At 35.4% G+C, this 23,791-nt stretch overlaps 2 protein-coding genes and 1 long non-coding RNA gene across 6 annotated transcripts in view; 1 reads left to right on the top strand and 2 right to left on the bottom strand.

Moving 5' to 3' along the window:
- LOC111417517 (uncharacterized) overlaps nt 1-11,110 on the bottom strand; it is a 41,945-nt gene extending 30,835 nt beyond the window's left edge. The window contains exons 1-6 of one of the 2 annotated variants that reach the window (XM_071194884.1): nt 10,788-11,110; nt 10,610-10,726; nt 10,429-10,559; nt 10,218-10,369; nt 205-293; nt 28-149 (exon numbers count right to left, since the gene is read on the bottom strand). In XM_071194884.1, the coding sequence (XP_071050985.1) occupies nt 28-149; nt 205-293; nt 10,218-10,369; nt 10,429-10,559; nt 10,610-10,710 (595 nt within the window). In that variant the 5' untranslated portion in view covers nt 10,711-10,726; nt 10,788-11,110. Of the gene's footprint in view, nt 1-27; nt 150-204; nt 294-10,217; nt 10,370-10,428; nt 10,560-10,609; nt 10,751-10,787 lie in introns of those variants that run through there. The other variant, XM_071194885.1, reaches the window with a different exon arrangement.
- The window catches only part of LOC111417503 (C2 and C2B_Munc13-like domain-containing protein staccato), a 36,848-nt gene continuing 24,117 nt past the window's right edge, over nt 11,061-23,791 (top strand). The window contains exons 1-2 of one of the 3 annotated variants that reach the window (XM_023049800.2): nt 11,061-11,300; nt 11,353-11,478. In XM_023049800.2, the coding sequence (XP_022905568.2) occupies nt 11,098-11,300; nt 11,353-11,478 (329 nt within the window). In that variant the 5' untranslated portion in view covers nt 11,061-11,097. Of the gene's footprint in view, nt 11,301-11,352; nt 11,479-19,628; nt 19,719-20,102; nt 20,393-23,791 lie in introns of those variants that run through there. The other 2 variants (XM_023049802.2, XM_023049801.2) reach the window with 2 other exon arrangements.
- LOC139428871 (uncharacterized) lies at nt 15,880-17,278 on the bottom strand. The gene is made up of 3 exons (XR_011639956.1): nt 16,303-17,278; nt 16,153-16,244; nt 15,880-16,095 (listed from the first exon to the last, which is right to left on the bottom strand). It is a non-coding gene; the product is annotated as an uncharacterized lncRNA (long non-coding RNA).

The following is a 23,791-nucleotide window of genomic DNA, read 5'->3' as shown; positions in this document are numbered from 1 at the left end:
GCAAATTTAATCGCTTTAATTATTTACCTATTATTGGTGATTCCCCAAAATAAAAGTTTTGTTCTAACTTTTTCTCGGAACTAACCATTACGAACATGTTTGGATTTGAACATTGAACCCACCCGCTTTCTGGAGTATTTGTTTCTATTCTATAAAATGTTTAGGATCGGTTAGGTTGTTAAAAAATTTTGAGTTTTTGAATACTTTAATTCGTCGTTGGATGATGATCTAAAAGATAATCGAGGAGCTTTCTTTTCAATTCGTATGTAACGATTAACTAAGCGAAACCAACACTAAAATTATATAATATAATAATATACAGGATGGTCTATTTAACGTGAGACAAGCGATTATCTCGAAAACGGTTCATTTTACATAAAAATGAACCAAATTAAAGTTATTCTGTGCGAAGGGGGAAACCATATGACGATAACATTTTTTGACCTTGACCTTATTTTCAAGGTCATATGAAGGTCACGATCAATTTTTTTAAATGGCACCCTATGTTTTTGATTGCAAAATCTGAATCTATGGGTAAAAGTAAAACAATAAAAAGAAAATTACTGTGTAGTTTTGCCAGTACGACGGCGAAACATCTTTTGTAGACAAAATCTGAATAATTTTTTTACTCAAATAGTTTTAAATATTGTTTATTTATAAAAAAATGATTAAACTATATTATTAATCAACAAGCATAAAATTTATAATAAATGTTCAAATATTTCTCCACCCACTTCAATACATTTATTAACCCTTCTACTAAAGCTTGCGAGGTCTCTCGTGTTGTGATTGTATGCGTATGTTAGGTTCTTTTTCCCTTTGTACCCGGTTCCCGTAAAATAAAACGCACCACACAGTTTAACCGCTTTATTTCACGACTCCACAACTCAACATAACCTCTCATAACATAACCCTCTCGCGCCCGTTATATCGCTACTATTGATTTCTTTTTTTACATTTTATTATTTTACTAATAGATGGCACTACATTCGGCCTCGCTACTGTTTGAATCGTCCTCGATTCGTTCTTCAAAGTCCTCCGGAAGTTGACACCAAGGTTTCATCAGGTCTGCTGCAAATATTGAGTTGAACTTCCTTTGAGTACGTTGCGCACCGGGTACATCCACCAAATGGTATCGATCATTTCCTAGCACTTCATTAACTAGGTAGGGTCCTTTGTAGAGTGGCATCATCTTTCGTGGTTGCCCTGTAGCTGAAGCTTCGCGTTTTATCAGTACTAGATCGCCTTCTTGATATCTTCGGGGTTTTTTATATTGCTTGTCGCTTATATCTTTTTGAATCTTCTGCATCTTTTCGATGTTTTGTATCGCTATTTCTCGTACTTTAAATAACTGATCGTCTTCTAATTTGTTATCTTCTTCTAAGGCCATAATAACGTAATTCTGTAGAATGTTTCTCGGTTGAAAACCAAATAGTAACTCATGCGGGGTCTTCTTCGTAGTTTTATTCATTTGACTATTTAATGCAAACTGAATTTCTCTCAATTTTGTGTCCCAAGCCCGTTCATCATCAGGATGCATTGTTTTAATCGCTGTCATGATCGTTTGGTTAAATCTTTCCACCTGTCCATTTGCTCTAGGTGTAGCTGTCGCGTTTTTTATGTGTTGAATGTTGTTTTCCTTACAAAAATCTTCAAAATCTTGTGACGTAAACGCTGTTCCTCGATCAGTAATTTGTCTTGTCGGACATCCAAATATACCAGTTATCTCTCGCAATATCTCAATAGTTGGTTTCGACTTTGTACTCTTCACTGCTCGGATAAAAACGTACTTGGTGAAGTTATCCACACCAACCAAAATATGAGTATTTCGTCGCTTGCTGATTGGAAAGGGGCCCAGATGATCAATATTTACTGTATTAAAAGGGATAGGAATTCGTTCGATGTTGTGTAATTCAATTTCTTTCCTTCCAGATATCTTGTGATATGCACACTCAACACAAGATTTAATATAATTCGTGACTCGTTTTCGCATTTTTGTAAACCAAAAATAACGCTTCAGATGATCTAGTGTTTTCTCCAACGCATAGTGACCCATGTCATCATGACTTCCCTTGATTATTTTCCAAATGATAGCTTTTGGTACCACCCATCTTCGACCTATCGGCCCTTTCCGGTAAATTCTGTTTTTATAGATCTAGTAGTCTTGGTGAATTTGTTTTGCGTTGTTGTCTTTTGGAGTTTGCTCTAAAATCGTTTTTATTTTTTTCAATGTTTGGTCCTGAAGTTGCATGGTCAGTAACCAATGATCATCGATTGTCACGGATAATACATCGAGGCATGCAACGTTAGCCTCCTGTGGATCTTCTGCCGGCTGTCTGCTTAATGCATCCACGTGTGCCATGTCCTTCCCTGGTCTATACTCAACATCAAAGTCAAATTCTTGCAACTTTAACACCCATCGTCCAATTCGAGGTATCAAATCTTTCTTTTTCATTATTGTCTTCAAGGAATTGCAATCACTCACTACTTTAAATTTACGTCCTAGTAGATACATTCGGAAACGTTCTAATGTCTCAGTAACGGCCAAAACTTCAAGTTCATAACTATGATAACGGCTTTCTAAATCAGTTGTCTGACGACTGAAGTAAGCTAATGGTTTCATGTCTTCACCTGGTAGTTTCTGAAATAATATTCCTGCGATGCCAATTTTACAAGCATCCGTATGAATTTCTAGACTTCCTTCAGGGTTGTATATCGTTAATATAGGTCTACGGGATAACTCTCTTTTCACTTGCCGAAATGCACTCTCTTGGTCTCCGCTCCAAGTCCATACAGCATCCTTTCTCGTCAGTAAAGTTAATGGCCTTACAATCAAAGAGTAGTTCTTAATGAATTTGCGGAAGAAACCAGCCAATCCCAAGAATCGACGAACGTCTTGTGCATTCTTTGGCTGTCCAAATTCTTGAACCGCTTCCACTTTCCGTTTTCCTGGTCTCACACCATTTTTATCTACTTATCCCTCCGCTGCAATTGTTAGGTTCTTTTTCCCTTTGTACCCGGTTCCCGTAAAATAAAACGCACCACACAGTTTAACCGCTTTATTTCACGACTCCACAACTCAACATAACCTCTCATAACATAACCCTCTCGCGCCCGTTATATCGCTACTACTGATTTCTTTTTTTACATTTTATTATTTTACTAATAGATGGCACTACACGTATATAGGTCCCCATCTGGGAATTTTACAACTTTTAAGGATATTATGGAGCGTGTTCTGAGCACTCTTGCGAACCACAAGCATGTTGTGGTCCTGGGTGACTTCAATGTCAGATTTGGTAGCGGAGAGTCAAATGCTGTTGAACTGTGTAATATTTTTTCTTCTTTCGGGTTTTCACCATCTATCTCCGGACCCACCAGGGGCAAAAACTGTCTTGACAATATATTTGTTAATTTTGCTGTTGTGGTCGTGAATAATATCTCTGATCACCATGGTCAATTTGTCTCTGCTGCAGTATCACTTCCAATTGGAATTGACTACAGTTCTGTAATGTACAGGAGGATTACCGTTGAGGGGAATTTGAGATTCTTTGAATCCTTTCAGGGTTATACTTGGGAATTTCTCTGTGATGACAGTTTCAATTTCAAGGATAGATTTGACTATTTCTTTCATAGATTTCTATCAACTTTTTATATGGCGTATCCTCTAACTAGAAAACGTGTTAGAAATTGTGACGGAGGCGTAAAGTGGTTCAATAATACACTGCGTCAGATCTAATCTTCGTTCCAATCTTTTCAATCGTTATGGAACTGCTAATCTTAAGGAAATGAGGGATAGAGCAAGGTCGGCGTACCGTAATGGCATCGTTGAGGCTAAACGGAAGGCCGCTGTCGGATACATTAACGCATCGAGCAACAAATCGCGGGCCTCTTGGACTTTGATTAATGGGTGCAGGGTCAGTGTGGACAAGCAGAATGTTGCGGATATGGATCCCGATAATCTAAACAGCTTTTTTGTAAATGTCGCTAATAACAATGTTGCTAAACTCGGCCCGTCTATTGGGTCCCCCTTACATCTGTGTCGTAGTAACTTTGACAATGTTCCTGTTTTCTCTTTTGTTGAGGTATCAGAGAGTAAAGTTAGAAGTGTTCTACAGTGTTTAAAGACAAACGGAACTAGAGACATATACGGTGTTTCTACGGGGGCTATAAAATGTAACATTAGCCTCATGGTTGCGCTCCTTACCATAATGGTTAACAGCATGATGCGATCACATACTTTCCCGGATCAATTAAAGATAGCTTCCATTGTGCCTATTTTTAAGCATGGGGATAAAAACGATTGTTCGAATTATCGTCCCATTAGCATTCTCCCGATACTGTCCAAAATATTTGAGCGCGTAATCTACAAACAAATAATGGCACACGTGGAATTGTATGATGTGCTTTTCGAGAATCAGTTCGGCTTTCGACCTGGTTGGAGCATCGGAGATGTGATTGTTAATTTTATCAATGTCTGTCACAGTACGTATGAAGATCGGGAGTACTGTGCTGCTCTATTTCTTGATTTGTCTCGTGCTTTTGATAGTGTGTCGCACCGTATTCTTCTCCTGAAGCTGAAGTCGGTTTTTCGCTTTGATTTAAATAGTGTTGCTCTTATCGAATCATACCTGTCCGATAGGTTTCAAGTGGTTAAATGTGGAGACAAAGTATCTGGAAAACTTCCAATCTCGAGGGGTGTCCCTCAGGGATCTATTTTGGGGCCCCTTTTGTTCCTCATGTACTTTAATGATTTTCCTGGTTACCTGGGAGAGGGTGTAAAGTGTTTGTTGTACGCTGATGATGCCACATTGCTTGTCTCCGGGTTAACCTACGAGGAGGTAATGTCTTCCTCAAACAAATTGTTGACTGCTGACACCAGTCGTTGGTGTGTAGCTAATGAACTATGTTTGAATAAAGACAGAACGGTTCAGACACTTGCTGGGCATAACAGTGAGCTCCAGAGATCTGAAATTTGATGTGCATATGGCTGAAATTGGTAAAAAGGTCTCAAGAAACATTTTTCTACTACGTAGACTAGTGAGCTCGGTATCTGTCGAGGTGGCCAAAACAGCGTATTATGCGCTGATACACTCAATGATTGACTATGCTATTATTGCCTGGAGTGGGAGTCCAGCAAGTAATTATGTGTTTGGTTTGCAACGCAGAGCTGTGAGAGTGTTGGCAAAACTTAGTTATAGGGAAGATTGTCGCCTCGCCTTTGAATCCTTGAATATTAAGGAGTAATATTGTCATTGTATGGATGTATTTTTATTGTATTTTCTTCTCGGCTCCTGCGTCTGTATTTTGTTGTATATTCTGTTTAAAATGAAGTGTGTAAGCCTTGGGCATAGAGCACTAATAAAGTTATTATTATTATTATTTCTTTACATCTTAAAAGGTTTTCTTGGCTACTATTTCTGTATGCATTTTTTTTATTATTATTAAGCTTTTCGATCCCTGTGCCCATTAGCCACCGAATAAATTCAACAAATTCTTAACTCAATGTAGTCTAATGTTCAATGGATTGTATTTGCCAAAGAGGAACAGGATTAGAATCTAATTCCAGTGCTTGCGAGGAATCGCCCGATAATACCACATACACCCAACATTTTTGGATTTAACACGAAAACGGTGATTTTTATGAATATTATCTAAGAGTAATAAAAGTTTCTAAACTAAATTTACTACTAGAAACTGCAAAAATAAATGTAGGGTTATGAAAGAATAAAAAAGTTCTGAGCAAACAAACTTTAGGAACAGCCGGTAAGCATTGTTGCCGCGGACCGATCCAACTCATAAATTGCCTAACAATTTTACACGACATTGATTTATACTGTACCAAATTTCAGTGCTTTACTGTAAATAGTGTTTAAGATATTTGGAAAAAAGTGTTAAAATATCCTAACGTTGATGGCCTGTATCTTTGAAATTTGAAGACTTTTACTATTTTTTGTTACATGAATCGTCATCCTTTTCACTCTAGTATAATATGTGGTTAAATTTATTCCCCGAGTCACCAAAACACCCTGTATAATAAATATCTTTTCTATTTAAACTTAGCAACTCAATATTGCATGTCGGTAATCGCACGCCACTATCCAGAAGATTTTGCAAAAACTCTCTCTTTGGCTATGGTATCTATTGCAGTTAAATAACATGAGGTTGATGTCACCTACCTCATTACCAAGGTTTATATATTAAAGGTTGTCTAAGTACCTATGCTGCAGTACTTTGATTTAGTTTGTGGGCGAGGGGCAAGAGCAGGAGTGTTTCGTAACGTAAGCAATCACGAATTGCGCACGCAACCTCATGGCCATGTGGTGCTCCGTGCATTTGTTTAATTTGAATTGCTTGGCGGTATTATTTTCCACATGTGACGTAATGCGCAGTATGGTTGCGTACGAATCTAGACAACCTCTTATATATAAACCTTGCCTAATTACCACATGAACATCCAGGAGAGTCTGCAATACCCAGTTTATAAAGATGGCTAGGGAATTTACCATGGCCAAATTTCACCCTCGCAATAGAGGTGTATAGAAATCTGGTCACTCGTCCATTCTTGAACCAAAAATTTTCAAATATATGCGAGTGGATTCGTGCATATTGGGTCATCCTAATCCTCCAACAGTTGACCCAGTATTTGTCCCACTCAGCTTCTAAAATCTCTTGTCTCACCATGGTGATTAGATTCTCCACATATATTCTGCCTATACCACTTACTACCGCATCCTTCGCTAGACTATCCACTATTTCGTTCGGCTTTAGGTTTACATGACCTTTTATCCAACTTATCCAACAAAATTGAATCCTATAGTTTTGTCACCTTAACCGATCAACGGTTTCTAAAACTTTCTGCACGGAATAATGTTTATACCGTGATAGGGCTTCTAACACACTCTTAGAGTTACTCATGATGTACACGTTCCCAATTTGGTTTTGTTCTACGTATTCAGGAAAATACAGACTAAAATTTTTTCAACCTATACTTTTTACTTATTTTGAGTAGGTCGTCCCAGTACGCGCAGCCATAACCATCTTTTGTCTTTGAGCCATCTGTGTATATAAGGTGACCGTCAGAGAGTGACTGTTTGGTTTCCAGGAAAATGTGTTTGTCCACTTCGCAGTGTCCTGTATATTTTGGGAATCGTACTGATACAGGTTGTTCCGCTATGAAGAAGTTGTTTGGTGTTACAACCACTGTAATATCTGATAGGTACTTTCGCATGTACTCATATCCCGTGCACAACGGCGAGAAGCGTTTATATCCTGTACCATGGATTTTATTTATGCATGCTGTGCACACTACATGTAAAAAATCAAGATCGTGTTGCTAAACAAAATCAATTATTATATTATTATATTCAAGTCAATTCAAGTCATTCAAATTAATATACACAAATGTGTACGGTTTATTTTATTATTTATTAAAATATTATTAATTTATTAAAATACACTTGTATCTTATTATATTGTGGACATATACCCACAATAGGCAATTGTTAGTCCTCTTAAGTCTTAAAATAAACTTGGACACCATGAATCTTTGTCACAATTGTAAAGGTGGTTCCCGCGCTTCAACACGCAACGCTTCCACTGGTGTAGACGACATCGCTCCCACACACAACCTCTAAGCTTTGTTTTGAATAATCTCGAGTCTTTTAATTACATTTGCACTAGCATTGCCATAAAGTACACAACCATAATCCAATTGCGACATTATGCAAGCTTCAGAACCAATACATCCGCTCCCCAAGACACTCTACCAATACACCTCATAATATTCAAATAAGTTTCGCACTTGCGAACCAAGAAGTTGATATGCCCTGTCCACCTAAGCTTATTGTTTACGATCATGTCCAAATATTTTTGATTTGTTCTCACGGGAAAGTACAAGTTATCCAGCACTTTAGTATCGTTTGTTAATTAATTAGATCTTTAGATTGTTAATAATGAGTTTTGAACTGTACGAATATTTAGACAATCAAATTGTAGGTACAGGCGTTGGCGATTGTGCAGAGAGTTTTTACGATGCAGTCTCTAAGTTTTCTCAATTGCAAATTAAATTAAATGTCTTGCACATTAATATACGCAGTTTAAATAAAAATTTTGATGAACTGTTAGTACTTCTCTCGCAATATGACGGCGTCTTTGATTGCATAGTTCTTACTGAGACTTGGAGTGTGGAGTGCACAGGCTACTACTATCTTCCAAATTACAACCTTTATTACTCAAATAGTAGATTTAATCAAAACGATGGGGTTATTGCTTACGTTAAATGTAACTTAAAGTGTGAGGTTGATTTACACTCAGTTGACAATTTAATAATTATGAGATTGAACATTATTTTATATGGTACTATAAAAGCTTCAATAAGTTGTTTCTATAGACCACCGTCATTAGACTGTTATGAGTTTTTAAAAAGTTTTGAGGATTACTTGAGTGGTTGTTGTGTTAAATCCCTAGAATTGATCGTGGGCGATTTGAATTTTAACCTTCTCGACTCTGCTTCTGATGTCGTCGTTACTTACTCTAATCTTCTAGCGCAAAACGGTTTCAAATCTTATATAAATAGGCCAACTCGTGTAGAGCTTAATTCAAGTACCTGTATAGACCATATGTTTCTTAAATCTAACCTTGCTGACGATAACATTCTGCCACTAGTCCTCCATCAAAAAATAACCGATCACTATCCGATTTTTATACAGCTATGTTTTAAAGATGCACAGGTGAGGAGTCCTACCAAGAGGGTCGCGTATCAGGCAGATACAACTAAATCATTTTTAAATTATAATACTTTGCAGAACAGATTAAAGAACATTAACTGGTCGACTCATTTAGTTGGAAATATTGACGAATGCATAAATAATTTAGAAAGTGTTATAAAAGATGAAATAAAGTTTCTAAATTGCTTGCAAATAACTAGTTGTTAAGGTTCCTAACAATTTGCGCGAGACGATCTTGCAGAGCCATTAAGGATATCTCATTCGTAAGAATGCAAATGTCATCTACATATCGAATTATTTTTGATGGGGACCACCTGGTCGTGCAAATCTCTCAAATATAGGTTCTAAGCCCTATCTCTGAACCGGATCTCATATACACAAGTCGATTTTTGTATAACTTGACTACCTTATTTGCAACATTCCGAGGTAATCCAAGGTTTGCCAACTTCTCTTCCAGAATATAGAGGTCCAGATATTTTTAAAAAATTGGTTGTAACTCTGTATACAGATGTGAAACATCCGTGCTTACTTCCGTCTTAGTTTTTTTGGTACTGGGTTTTTTGAATTTTCTGTCATCCACAACTTTTGTATCTGCGCTATGAGTTCCTACATCTACATTACTGTCACTGATTAATGATTCAGGTCCAGAAGTAGAGGAAATTTGACGTTTCAACGACTGTGTAGGTTCTGACAAAGGTTTTGGAGTTTCAGTCATTTTAGTCGACTGCTTGTCCTCTGGGGGTGATTCACTTCTTTATTATTTGAGTGTCTCAATGATTCTACCTGTCGTATTTTAGTTGTAATATACTCTCCTCTGATTCTGTACTGAATGGTGTCCTTTCCGGATGTTTAGCACTATTGTCACCAGCGTGGACCTGAATATCGGCAATTATTGTACTTGCCGAAGATTTGTTTCCTTTGTTAACAGGACACTTCCTAGCCACGTGCCCTAAACTTTTGCAAGCAAAACATCTTGGTTCATCAGTTGATAAAAAGATTCTAAAATGATTTTGTTTATATTCAATAGGAGTATAGTCAGGAAAAAGATCCGACTCCTCCAAAATAATATAAACCTGACGTCTAAAACTAAGGACGTGTTTATATTCTGGGTTGTTAACACCCGCACAAATAAAATTGCATCACATCAAAAATTATTGCTTGTTCTCTATCAGGGAAATTGTTTTTTACGCCTTTTGCTAGTACCGAAGCAAATGACGAATTACTTTCAGTATTTATGCTTAACGATATGACAACAGAAGAATAATTCGTTCGATTACCCCCGTCCACAGAAATAATCGTGACCTTGAAAACAAGGTCAAGGTCAAAGAAATGTTATCGTCACGTCATATGGTTTCCCCTTCGCACAGAACAATTTTAATTTGGTTCATTCTTATGTAAAATGAACCGTTTTCGAGATAATCGCTTGTCTCACGTTAAATGGACCATCTGTATAACATATTAATATAAAACTATTATAAAAAAACTTACTGTAACAACTACAGATGTTGAATAAAACCCATAAGCGGATTCTTTAACAAAAGCTTTAAGAATATAAGGCTCCAAAACAGTTAAATTTGATTTATCCAAAATAATTTCATTTTTGTTATCCAATTTAGGTTGATGAAGAAATTGTTTCGTCTCTAAAATAATGTTAATTTATCTCATTTTATTAAGTTTTGAAGAAAAAAATAAAATTTACTTATATTCTGTAAGCTCCATTGGATATCTAACACAGAATTAACACAAGATTTTCTTATTTGTAGCCGAAAAATCAAAGGCGAATGCTTATCCGAGTTCCAATAAGGATTCGATGACCCAGAAATCGATTTACTACAAAAAAAATAATTAACTATCGACTCAAAAAAATGTATTTTACGCACCATTTATCAAACACCACATTTGGTTTGCATTCAAATTCGGGTTTAACCCGAATTAATCTTAGTATTAAAATTAGAACTTGCAAGAGATATTTAAATCGCATTTTTGAAGGTTTTTCTCTGAAATTAACCGACTATGATTTTATTTTTTTAATTATAAAATTTCTTTATTTAATGCTACCTAATAAAAATAATACAAGGTGGTTGTTTCGAAATAATTACAATAATGGCACGCTTCTATTAAGGTGTGTGTCATCCATAGTCAGCCAACCGTTCAACAAATTGTGGAAATCCGTGCATTTACCAAACGGAAGTCGAGCTCGTCAAGTGTATCGCGCGCGTTGTCAATGACCCTTCCTTTCGGTTACGTTTTTTCAGTAAACAACGATCAACCATACCAAACGAACAAAAAAATCTCCAAATACGAATATCTAAACCGCAATGTTTGGTTAAATTATTTAAGGGATATTTTTAACAAAAAAAATCCCTAAATGACTCAATACTTGTGTATAAAATTGTTATCGTTATCATTGAACGCTTACGAGAGAAATTCCCGGTTAAATACAATGCGCGATCAGTGTAACAGTTGTAAGAAGTTGAGACGGAAGGCTAGCGTGAAGAACTTTGAGAGGAGAAAGTGTGTGAGGAGGATTAAAAATTTTGAAGGTATCCCGGCTAGGAAACCGCCACAAAAGTAATTAGAAAGGTTGTTTTTGGGGGTTGCAAATTGATTTGAGAAATTTTAGGAAATTTAGGAATTTTATACCATTCAATGGGATAATTGAGAATCAATTAAAAGTGAAAATGAATCCAAATCGATGGTTTAATAAGTGGATTTATAGAAGAATTCATCCTGTTCAAGACAATAATACGTAAGTTTTTCAAATCGGTGATTTTTTATAAAAATAATTTTTATAATAAAGCAATATTATTAATAACAACATTTTTAAAGAGTTTATAAATTATACAAAGAAAAATTTTTGATCTTTGGAAGCGATCCAACAGGGTTTGATTTTTAATCAATGATTTAAATCAAAAACAAAACTGAAAATAAAACTGTACGTTATTACAAAATTAACAAAACATTTTTTTCAAAACAAGTTTTGTTGCCTTTTCCACAGCTAACTTGTTTTATAAAGTAGTAAACAGAAGCTGATGATGTGAACAAAGTGCACATAAAAATTGCTTTCTTATTGGCAGTACCTTCTCTACTGCAGCAATGTGTTTTTGTGACATCCACCATTGTAAAGTACTACTTGCAATTACTTAAGACTTCCTCTGAAAACATTACTGATGAAAATGGTTCCATTTTGGCTAATAGTTTTATAGTTAACGGTAGTAAACCGGTTGGCCTTTAATTGGTCTTTATTGTATTTAAAGCCTCCTCTTTTTCTATGGATGTTAACTTATACGTAGTTTTAGTAACATCTAAAATATAGGCTATCTAATGGTTAGACGTAAGTGCCTGCTTATACCATTTATCAAAAACTTTCATATGTACTGATGATAATTTTTCTTCGAGTAATGTATTTAATTCTTTCCAAACTTCCACTGCGTCAGATAAGAAAGCGTTCTTTTTTGTCATTTGTCAAGTGCTACAGTTATAGATTTTAAGATATTAATAATCTTCAGCTGAGCGTTTGAGACCAATGTTTGAAACTTTTCTATTTCCTTTTTATTCTCGTCACACACCTTTAATAGTTTCTCCCATTGGCTTACATATACTTCCAAATAATCTGCCATACTATTCCACCTCACATCACTTGGCAGCACTAATGCTTTTCCATCAAACTGTCTCTTTGATATGTGTTACTTCTAAATCTTTGCAAAGTAAGTTTAGAAGGTGAGCTGAACACCCATAAGTTATCACTGAAACGCTGGGGTCCAATATCTCTTGTATGGTTCTTCTCATTAGTGCGATATTAGCAGCATTAACCGTTACAAATGATGTCACGTTATAGTTGTATTTTGATTTATACGAGGAAATTATATTGCAAACAATATCAGTTAAATAGCCACTTGTATATAGATTTCCTCATGTATCTATAGTTTCATACAAAAAAAGGAGTGTCCAGTTTCAGTGGTTATACTGCGCATGTTATTGGCCCATTGCGTATATTAGACCAACCATCAATAGATAGGTTTACGCCACACCCTGTAAGACTTCCACAACATTTAGTTTTCTTTTCTTCATAAATTTGTTCCAAAAGTGTCGTAGAAATAGTTTTGCCAGGAGGGGGATTATAACTAGGTCGTAACAATTCAATTACCTTCTTCACTTGCGTTTTATCCATACATCCAAAGCTGCTCTTTGTTCCAAACACAGCTCATACAATTTGTTTATCTACTTCTTGTTTTTTATCAATATGCGTTCGAACAATAAAGTTTTCCAAATTTGTGTTAGCATTCGTTTTGCGTTTTTTAGATATAACAGCTCATTAGAAAACTGTTCATTACTAGCAATGATTGATTCAGATGAGTTCTTAATTCCCATAGAACAATATTGAAATAATTGAAAATAGTACTTTCTCATATTTTGTTCAAAATTTTAGTAAATTTTTAAATATCATCAAAACTGCAGAAGATAATTAAATATGCATAAACGGTAACCCAGTTTTTGACCATGTTGTATTACATACACGGCCAAGGACCATATTATTGTATTTTACAACATTCCTTGCGACGTGTCCTGCCAATCGCCACTTCGGGCCAAAAATCCTTGTTACTTTGTTTCTGAGACTGATCTTTTGATGATTTATGATTTAATTTCATTAATTGTTGTTGATAATGAATAAAGGACGACTTGTTGTTCCCACCAATACACAACAAAACTTTCTTTCCGTGATTATTTGGCTTTGCTTTGCTTATAAATCCACTTTTTGCAAAAAAGTTCTCCTCAATCCCAACTATGTTTCGAAGGGATGCAGTCAAGACACTGGGAACTCCAAATAATGACAACCCAAGTTTTCAACGTAAAGGTAAACATCTAATTTTCAGAAATAACATCACAATGAGTTCGTGAAAATCCCTGGAGAATTTAATTGTAAACCAACGTAACGTAACGTTGTTATACGCAACGTATGTATTCCAATTGTACTTCTCTGTGAAGGAACTAACAAATATTTAATCATAATAGTATAATAATGAGAGTTCTACAGCGAAAGTTGCTCTCCATGCTCCCCCTGTGAAGTCTGCTCCAATGTCTGATCTAGTTACTTTTCCAATACCAACCTAATTTTTTTTTTCCCCAAGTTTAGGTGGGCAACACTTCCTATACTTATAACATTGGAGCGTGATGTCACAAGGGGAGCAACTTCCGCTTCAGAACTCTCATTATTATACTACTATTCATCACAATCGTGACATTCACTGCACAGTAATACGAAATGAGTATCACATATATTATATTTTTATTGCACAAGTTACATAATGTCCTGCTTTTTCTTGAGCATAGGTGACACCATCCTTGTTTCTTAATTTTATTATTGGACGGTTCTGGGTCGGTATTTGCAAAAGTGACATCAATCAATCTTCTCTTTAGAGGTGTAGGAATAGTTGCAATGATTCTTCCAAAATTCAATTGTTCTTCGGCTAATTTAAGAGCGACTTCTTTGAGAAATGTTCTTCGCAACATTTTGTCTTCTTTGTTTTTCATGTAATTATAAATTACAAATGCGTTTATACCTGCAATATTTAATAAGGCAAAAAATAACTGGTGTGAAGTTATCCATAAATCCCAGCAATAAACTTAAAACATTAATAATTCCGTAACCAATACGATTTGGGTAACCAAATTTCACACACAGGTCACTCTTACCCTCAAGAACAGCTAACCACCCCCATTTGGTAAAAAAAAAATTTTTCAACCCTCACCCCCGAAAAAGGGATGTTTTCGCCCTGATGGGCACCTTCGAATTAAACGAAATTCTACCACATAATAGAACACACTTCTAAGTATTTTTATCAATTTTCAAAACACCGTAAGCCCTAACGGTTTTCGAGAAAAAAAATCAGTATTATAAACCGCGGATGGGACTTTAGGGGTGAATTTGACCCCGTTGGGCACCTCCAAAATTGACGAAATTTTAGGATGATTTAGAGGATGCCTTTAGCGATTGAAATCAACCATCCAAACACCGTAATGTATTACGGTTTCCGAGAAAAAAAATGTGTTATTAGACACTATAGGTATACAGCGCGGCGCGGACTTTGGGGGTGAATTTGACCCCGTTGGGCACCTCCAAAATTGACGAAATTTTAGGATGATTTAGAGGATGCCTTTAGCGATTGAAATCAACCATCCAAACACCGTAATGTATTACGGTTTCCGAGAAAAAAAATGTGTTATTAGACACTATAGGTACAGATTGCGTCGCGGACTTTGGGGGTGAATTTGACCCCGTTGGGCACCTCCAAAATTGACGAAATTTTAGGATGATTTAGAGGATGCCTTTAGCGATTGAAATCAACCATCCAAACACCGTAATGTATTACGGTTTCCGAGAAAAAAAATGTGTTATTAGACACTATAGGTACAGATCGCGGCGCGGACTTTGGGGGTGAATTTGACCCCGTTGGGCACCTCCTAAATTGACGAAATTTTAGGATGATTTAGAGGATGCCTTTAGCGATTGAAATCAACCATCCAAACACCGTAATGTATTACGGTTTCCGAGAAAAAAAATGTGTTATTATAGTCGAGCCGTCGAATTTGTGCAGTGGTAAATCACCGTGACAGGTACTTACAAAAAAAGGGGTAGTCGGTTCCTTCGTTATGTAACCGCCTACTCCCACCAGGGTCTATAAGGCGCAGCTACACTATACGAGAATAAACCTTTCTTTACAGTCAGATAAGAAGTTATGAATACCGTTCATAGTGCGTCGGCGGCTTTTATTATTTTTTTGTCTCCAGTAACGCGCTCAGTGCGCTACCCCCAGAAGGGGTGTGGTCACTTACTTTGACGAATCCGGACAGGGCGACCGATGATGTGAGAAATTTACTTACTTGTCACGGTGATTTATCACTGCACAAATTCGACGGCTCGACTATAGACACTATAGGTACAGATCGCGGCGCGGACTTTGGGGGTGAATTTGACCCCGTTGGGCACCTCCAAAATTGACGAAATTTTAGGATGATTTAGAGGATGCCTTTAGCGATTGAAATCAACCATCCAAACACCGTAATGTATTACGGTTTCCGAGAAAAAAAAAAGTGTTATTAGACACTATAGGTATACAGCGCGGCGCGGACTTTGGGGGTGAATTTGACCCCGTTGGGCATCTCCAAAATTGATGAAATTTTAGGATGATTTGGAGGGCGGACTTTTGATAGAAAAAAAACTTTTGATAGAGAAAGAAATTTATTATATTAATGGTCTGTTTTACTTATAATTAAATTGTGTAATGGATTGAGAATATGATTATAATTACTTGCTACTGCGTTCCAGACCGTTTCCAACCCTTGTTCATTTAAGTAAATGCCATCCCTGTGTAGAAATTTGTATTAAATACATAAGAAAAGAAACATTTTTACGTTTTGTTACCCTTCCATCATGGTTCTGTTAACAATTGCTTCAATGTCGGTACAATTGATTTGCTTTTCAGCACAAAACCGTCGAATGTAATGATTGATTTCCTATAAAGGCATGGAGAGTATTTATTTATAGCATGACAGAGAAGTTATAATATCTTACGTTCACAGACTCGAAGTTTTTGCAGTGAGGAATTGTGCAAATTTGTATTCCTTTAGGATTTAAGGAAAGAAGGAAGCGGAAGAGGTGAGAATATTGGGACTTCAGTTGGGATGGTGATGTTTTATGGAGTATATCTTTAGTTCTTATCATTATAACGATATGACGTTCAACAATATCTCCACAAAACCAAGGGTAACATGTTTTTGGAATACACTTTGCGCGCCGCAAAAGTTTTAGTATTGTTTGACCGCCTACTGCTAAGTTGAGGAAATATTTTCCGTTGCTTGACTGTTTTGGTTGTCGTCCTAAAATATATACCATTAGTAGGAATTAATTTCACATCTGTTAGAACAAATACTTTGTAGTTAGTTCTAGTACGTAGCATTCGGCAAAAATTACTATCGCCCAAAAACAGTAATTTCGTCGACATCTTCACTGGTCACTGGTTTTAACAAGAGATAACTAGAACAGCTGATCTCTGCAATAGCTGAGGAATCTTTATATATTATAAGTTTACTCCTCACCTTTCGGGCAAAATCTAAAAAATGTGTATGACGCTCTAAAACAACACCGAATAAGTCGGCAACTATTTTCCCGGAATGCACTTATAATGCAAAAAATATGGACATATTTTTTCCTTAATACCTGCGCCTTTTGTAACTGCACGTGGCGGAGTTCTTACCCTTTGCCAGTAACGACTAAAAGCCCATAAAACTACAAAATGCCTTTCTTAACAAAATTTATTTTTTCCATGAAATATTAAGAGTTTCGCAGTTTTCATAATCTATTAAAATCGCTAAAGGCACCTACTATCTGCTCTACATACGTGTACAATTTAATAACGAAATTGTTTCTCTGAAGCCGTGGTCGGTGTTTGGATGGTCGATTTAAATTGCTAAAGGCATCCTCTAAATCATCCTAAAATTTCGTCAATTTTGGAGGTGCCCAACGGGGTCAAATTCACCCCCAAAGTCCGCGCCGCGTTGTATACCTATAGTGTCTAATAACACATTTTTTTTCTCGGAAATCGTAATACATTACGGTGTTTGGATGGTTGATTTCAATCGCTAAAGGCATCCTCTAAATCATCCTAAAATTTCGTCAATTTTGGAGGTGCCCAACGGGGTCAAATTCACCCCCAAAGTCCGCGCCGCGATCTGTACCTATAGTGTCTAATAACACATTTTTTTTCTCGGAAACCGTTATACCTTACGGTGTTTGGATGGTTGATTTCAATTGCTAAAGGCATCCTCTAAATCATCCTAAAATTTCATCAATTTTGAAGGTGCCCAACGGGGTCAAATTCACCCCTAAAGTCCCATCCGCGGTTTATAATACTGATTTTTTTTCTCGAAAACCGTTAGGGCTTACGGTGTTTTGAAAATTGATAAAAATACTTAGAAGTGTGTTCTATTATGTGGTAGAATTTCGTTTAATTCGAAGGTGCCCATCAGGGCGAAAACATCCCTTTTTCGGGGGTGAGGGTTGAAAAAATTTTTTTTTACCAAATGGGGGTGGTTAGCTGTTCTTGAGGGTAAGAGTGACCTGTGTGTGAAATTTGGTTACCCAAATCGTATTGGTTACGGAATTATTAATGTTTTAAGTTTATTGCTGGGATTTATGGATAACTTCACACCAGTCAAAAAATAAGGTCAGTGGCTACATCTTTGTTCTTCTTGAAGAGGTGTATGAGGAAGCTGGTCTACAATATCTACCCCACCTTTGGTGACGTAAAATGTTATCACTTGTGGTTTCTGATCCGCAGATGACTGATCGATCATAAAACAAGTACAACCGATTTATATTTCTTTGGTACATACGATACCAGCAACATTTTATCTTTATAACCAAATAGACCGATTTTTGCTTGGCGATACTTGCTTGTTAAAAATTCATGAGGAATTTCCCTCTTGTGTCTTTTTTTTAACTACCAACAAGGGTTTGGTAATAATTATTGAGCAATTCCAAAGCCAGTGGAATACTAATATACCAGTTATCTGTAGTAATATTCCTATTTGAACCTTTGATGGGTATAACAAGTCTCTTCACTACCTCACCAGTAGAATTGCTCTTTGCATTTGTACCACGTGGTTGAGTTCCAGTACAAAGTTCATGGTTATATGTATATAATGTTCTAGAATCAACTAGATTATACATTTTTGGGCATTGTTCCACGAATATATCAAATATATGTGCCATCTTGTCGGTTTTTAGACGATTTGGTCTACTTGTCAGAGATCTCATTAAAACCAAAAGCGAACAAATTCAATACCAGTGCCATCGGTATACCACATGTCCAGAAAACTAAGATAGGAAGCTCTCAACATTCCACTTATTATTAAAATACCAATAAATGCTTTGACTTCAGCTACAGCGATATTCAGCGCATCTCGCTTTCTAGTGAAGTTTTCTTTTATTAAATCTATGTATTCATTTTTTTTCCGTAATTAATACAAGAATTTTATATGTCATAAAGCATTCAAATGAGAAGATCGGAGTTGTTGCTTCTTTTGAATTGTCTTTAGGGCCAGGAAGATGGGATATAATAATCTCTGCTCTTGTTCTTTTTGGAGTTGGAAACTGTTTTTTCCACTTGAAGCTCCTACAAAATAATTTTTAATAACTGTTTCTTCATTTTCGCTTGACTCAAAGTTAGGATTAGCCTCTATGGCGTTAGATTCGATTTCCACACGACTCTTCGTCATTTACTGAATCGCTTTTAAAGTTATTGTCATTGCTGGAATCCTCTTCAAGCATAATATTTTGTACTAGGTCTACGCATTTCATAGGAGTCCACGACGATGTATCTACGACGTTTTTGAGGTTGGATTCGTGTATTAACATTTAAACAAATATTTCAGCCCAAAAACTCTTAATGACACCGAACTCACATGGGGTAAAACGAATTACTCAATTAGTCGCGTGGGGTGCAAATGAGATTTTTAATTTGTTTTCAAAAAACTAACAACTTTAAATAAAAACAAAACTCGCGGAACTATTCCTTACATACTGACAAGAAATTACATAAATGCGCGCACTTTTGCAGGGTTGCAAACCAAAGATAACCAAACTTTAAAATTAACTGGAAATTGATGCAATTTGGGTTGCCTACATTTCTATAAAATTTCCAACGTTTAACCCCCTATAATTTCAATGCAACAATAATTCTCTCACGCAATGAAGAACAATTCAATGTTATATTACTTTACTATCATTAAATTGCGCAACGTATAATTAGAAAAACCGAGGCAAATCCGGTTATTTCCATAATAAATAATTTTTCTTTTAAAACCCACTCAGTATTGATTTGAGTGCAGAACATCGTCTAGGGTAGGGTATTTTCCCATTATGAAACCAGAGTACAAACCTATAATGTTGCGTAGAGGGTTGTTTCGTTGGTTTAGAACTAGAAGAGAGTAAGTTCATGCTTAAATAGATTATAAACAACACATTTATTAGATAAGAAAATTATCACGGTTTATTTTTATCATTCAGTCATGAAATTATTATGATTTAAATCATTTCTAATTATAACCGAGATATTAAAAAAAAATTACCGACTTCTTGTTATGTTTTGAAAATGATTAATCAACCCACGTTTCATTTTGTTTTAATTAAGTATATTCAAGTTCAAACCGAGCTAAACAAAGTGTGTCATACGCATAATAACGAGCACATCTATAAATAAATTTACAGAGTAAATCTTTGTTTTAATATAACTAAATTTCAAACGTAATTAATTACTTCTCAAAACATGTCGTGACGAATTTTCGAAGAAACCTTGATCAAATGTTTGATGTCACAGACGTGGTTGAGTAATTTCCGTATGACTGAATTCGAGCTGTAAACCGCAAGGAAAAGGTTTTATTTTCTTGCTTTGCCGCAAATCGTCTACGGTTCTAGAGAGAAAACGTGGTCCAATTCTCAGTTACCGGTTGAAAGGCGTTCGGTTAAAGTGTGTTAAAACGATTTTTTTGTTAAGACGAACTTTGTTAGTTAAAAAATCGAAAATGTCTGAAGATTTCATGATCCGTGCCTTCGAAAACTATCAAAGACACGATTCGGTTGAGCAAGAGGAACACGATAAAAGGTAGAAAATGTTTATCCAAAAATTTGTACCGGCTCAAAATATATCTCATTGTTTTCGTCTAAAAATAGGATATAAGTGTAGTAAATTTAATTGTGGGAAAGTAGATTTGTAAATAACATAATAAATTCTAAAAATATCTATTTAATGGAATAAACAGGATGGTTAAGTTTTTCAAAAATGAATTTGATTTAAAACTAAAAGTACAATTATAAAAAAAAAACGAACATAGGTAAAGTCTAAATTTAGAATGTGATTCTTTATTGTTCCGACTCCCAACAAAGTGGAACCGTTATTTTTGTTAGGTTTTGACCTATTTAACCACTATTATTCCCCATTCGATTTAATTCATATCACGTAATTATTACAAAGAAAACAGGAACTTTATACATAATTTTGTTTTGAAACGATGCCTACAAGGCAATAATGAAAGAAATGAGTCATCTATCCGTTTTAATATGGAAATTGAATGTAATTGTAACTAAAAAGAAACACGTAATACTTTTCTTTTTTGCTTACGTTATTTATTTTTTGTTGACGTCAAAATTTATCCTGTTTTTATGACTCTTTAAGATATTTAACGATTCCTTGCTTTAAAAGACCCAAGTATTTGATGATGATGATTACGATAATTAATGATTGCGATTCATTACAACCTCAACTAATTAAAAGAGAAGAATTTACTGAAACTAAAATCATAGTTATTAATCTTGTTTGTTGTAAAATACTGTTTAATTATTGAAATAAGACTATACGACAGCAACAAACTATTATATACCCTTGTTTTTCTATCTATTTTACAAGCCGATATCTTCGTCGTTTCTAGAAATAGCGAAATATTAAATACATCACGAGAAATCCTGATCTTTCCTTCATCTAAAACTGGGGTTTGTCCTGTCGATATCTTGATATTCACAACGAAAGAAAAATAAAGAACGTCGTGTTCCGAATACACGTCAAAATTATCAAACTTCAAGTCCGTGTGCAGCCGTTATGGAACTGAATTAAAAAAAAAGCTTTATCTATTTGGAAAAAACACACCTTGGGCTATCTAAATCCGGAATTCTCTGGTCAATATCTATTAGCGTCGGCCAAAAAACACGCTTAATAAACAACCCTACATAGAATCGGTAAATTGATATTGCTCAATTTATGGTGGCAAGAAAAACTATACCCGTATCAATAACATAGGAAACTTTCTGCTCTTTCTATTGCTGTACAAAAAAATCGAAAACAATGTTTTGAAACAATTTTTTTTGGGAACAACATCTTTACCGGTGCGTTTTTGGAGCTCATTAAATCACTTTCGGGTTAATAACTTTCTTATATGATACGGACAAAACTCTAAAACTACATAGAACCGATAGGAAATTTTCGCTCTATACAATGGTATATAACTTTAGTAGATCACATAGTTGCATAAGCATTTTATACCTCAAAAACCGCGAATAATTGTCGTATGCAAACATTTATGCTGTCATAACTTTCTTATATGATACAGACAAACCTTTGAGACCATATAGAGACTATAGGAAATTTTCCACTCTATACAGTGGCATATAACTTTGCTAGATCACATTATTACACAAGCACTTTATTCCCAAAAACCGCGAAAACTAGGTATAATTGCCGTATGAAAACGTTTACAGTATCATAATTTTTTTATATGATACGGACAAAACTCTGAGACCATACAGAAACTATATAAAAATTTCTGCTGTATACAATGGTATATAACTTTAGTACATCACATAATTGCACAAGCATTTTATCTCCCAAAAATTGCGAAAATCGCGTATAATTGCCGTATGCAAATGTTTAAAGCGTCATAACTTTCTTATATGATACGGACAAAACTCTGAGACCATACCGAACCTATAGGAAATTTTCCGCTGTATACAGTGGTATATAACTTTAGTAGATCACATGGTTGCACAAGCATTTTACCCCCAAAAACTGCAAAAACCGCGAATAATTGTAGTATACAGACGTTTACGGTGTCATGACATTCTTATATGATACGGACAAAGCTTTGAGGCCATACAGACACTATATAAAATTTTCTGCTCTATACATTGGTATATAACTTTAGTAGATCACATGGTTGCACAAGCATTTTATCTCCCAAAAACTGCGAATATCGCGTATAATTGCCGTATGCAAATGTTTAAGGCGTCATAACTTTCTTATATGATACGGACAAAACTCTGCGACCATACCGAACCTATATGAAATTTTCTGCTCTATACAATGGTATATAACTTTAGTAGATCACGTGGTTGCACAAGCATTTTATCCCCCAAAAACTGCGACAATCACGTTTGATTGCCGTACGTAAATGTTTAAGGTGTCATAACTTTGTTATATGACACGGACAAAACTTTAAAACTACTTAGAACCTATAGGAAATTTTCCGCTGTATACAGTGGTATATAACTTTAGTAGATCGCATGGTTGCACAAGCATTTTACCCCCAAAAACTGCAAAAACCGTGAATAATTGTAGTATGCAGACGTTTACGGTGTCATGACTTTCTTATATGATACGGACAAAGCTCTGAGGCCATACAGACACTATATAAAATTTTCTGCTCTATACAATGGTATATAACTTTAGTAGATCACATCGTTGCACAAGCATTTTATCTCCCAAAAATTGCAAAAATCGCATATGATTTCCGTATGCAAATGTTTAAGGTTTCATAACTTTTTTATATGATACAGACAAACCTTTGAGACCATACCGAATTTATATAAAATTTTCTGCTCTATATAATGGTATATAACTTTAGTAGATCATATGGTTACAGAAGTATTTTATCCCCCTAAAACTGCAATAATCGTCTATAATTGCTGTATACAAATGTTTACGGCGTCATAACTTTCTTATTCATATTGAACCCATAGGAAATTTTCCCCTCTATACAATGGTATATAACATTAGTAGACCACATGATTACACAAGCATTTTATTCCCCAAAAACCTCGAATAATTGTCATATGCAGACGTTTACGGTGTCATAACTTTCTTATATGATACGGACAAAGCTCTGAGACCATACAGAGACTATACAAAATTTTCTGCTCTATACAATGGTATATAACTTTAGTAGATCACATAATTGCACAATCATTTTATTCCCCAAAAACCGCAAAAACCGCGAATAATTGTCGTATGCAGACGTTTACGGTGTCATAACGTTCTTATATGATACGGACAAAGCTCTGAGACCATACAGAGACTATACAAAATTTTCTGCTCTATACAATGGTATATAACATTAATAGATCACATGGTTTCACAAGTAGTTTATCCCCCAAAAACCGCGTATAATTGCCGTATTTAAACGTTTATACCGTCATAATTTTTGTGTATGACACGGACAAAACTCTAAAGCCATAT

The sequence above is a fragment of the Onthophagus taurus genome, chromosome 3 (assembly GCF_036711975.1).
Source record: "Onthophagus taurus isolate NC chromosome 3, IU_Otau_3.0, whole genome shotgun sequence".
NCBI lineage: Eukaryota > Metazoa > Arthropoda > Insecta > Coleoptera > Scarabaeidae > Onthophagus > Onthophagus taurus.
The sequence above is the reverse complement of the archived record's forward strand: the minus strand, read 5'-3'. Positions and strand labels throughout refer to the sequence as shown.